The 399-nt window shown below is 41.1% G+C and overlaps 1 protein-coding gene across 1 annotated transcript; it reads left to right on the forward strand.

Moving 5' to 3' along the window:
• Positions 1-102: 102 nt before the first annotated feature.
• On the forward strand, positions 103-399 carry LOC106512802 (methyltransferase-like protein 2-A; the record flags this gene model as incomplete). The annotated part of the gene is given in 2 exon segments (XM_014001336.1): positions 103-168; positions 267-399. Coding segments are annotated over 2 exon segments (199 nt in total), but the record flags the coding sequence as incomplete, so codon positions are not given.

Below are 399 nucleotides of genomic sequence, written 5' to 3' on the forward strand. Positions count from 1 at the left end.
GAGTCAGGCTTGATTTTTAGTAATCTTTTCCGGTTGAATCAATAAATCAAATCAATATTTGTATATAATAAATATTGGTAATTACTTGTTTTGAATCATCAGGAAGGTGTCTCTCAGAAAACTTCTATGTCCGAGGAGATGGAACACGAGTGTATTTTTTCACTCAAGGTAAAATTAATAATTTCATTGTCTCGTTTTTTGTTTTTAATAAATTCCACCTTTTAATTGTGCGTTGGAACGTATTTCTGCGGCTGTTTGTGTTTCAGACGAGCTACACGAGCTGTTCGCCGAGGCCGGGCTAGAGAAGGTGCAGAACCTCGTGGACCGGCGGCTCCAGGTGAACAGAGGGAAACAGCTCACCATGTACAGGGTCTGGATCCAGTGCAAATACCGCAAGGC

This window comes from Austrofundulus limnaeus, unplaced genomic scaffold (assembly GCF_001266775.1).
Source record: "Austrofundulus limnaeus strain Quisiro unplaced genomic scaffold, Austrofundulus_limnaeus-1.0 Scaffold14457, whole genome shotgun sequence".
Taxonomy (NCBI): domain Eukaryota; kingdom Metazoa; phylum Chordata; class Actinopteri; order Cyprinodontiformes; family Rivulidae; genus Austrofundulus; species Austrofundulus limnaeus.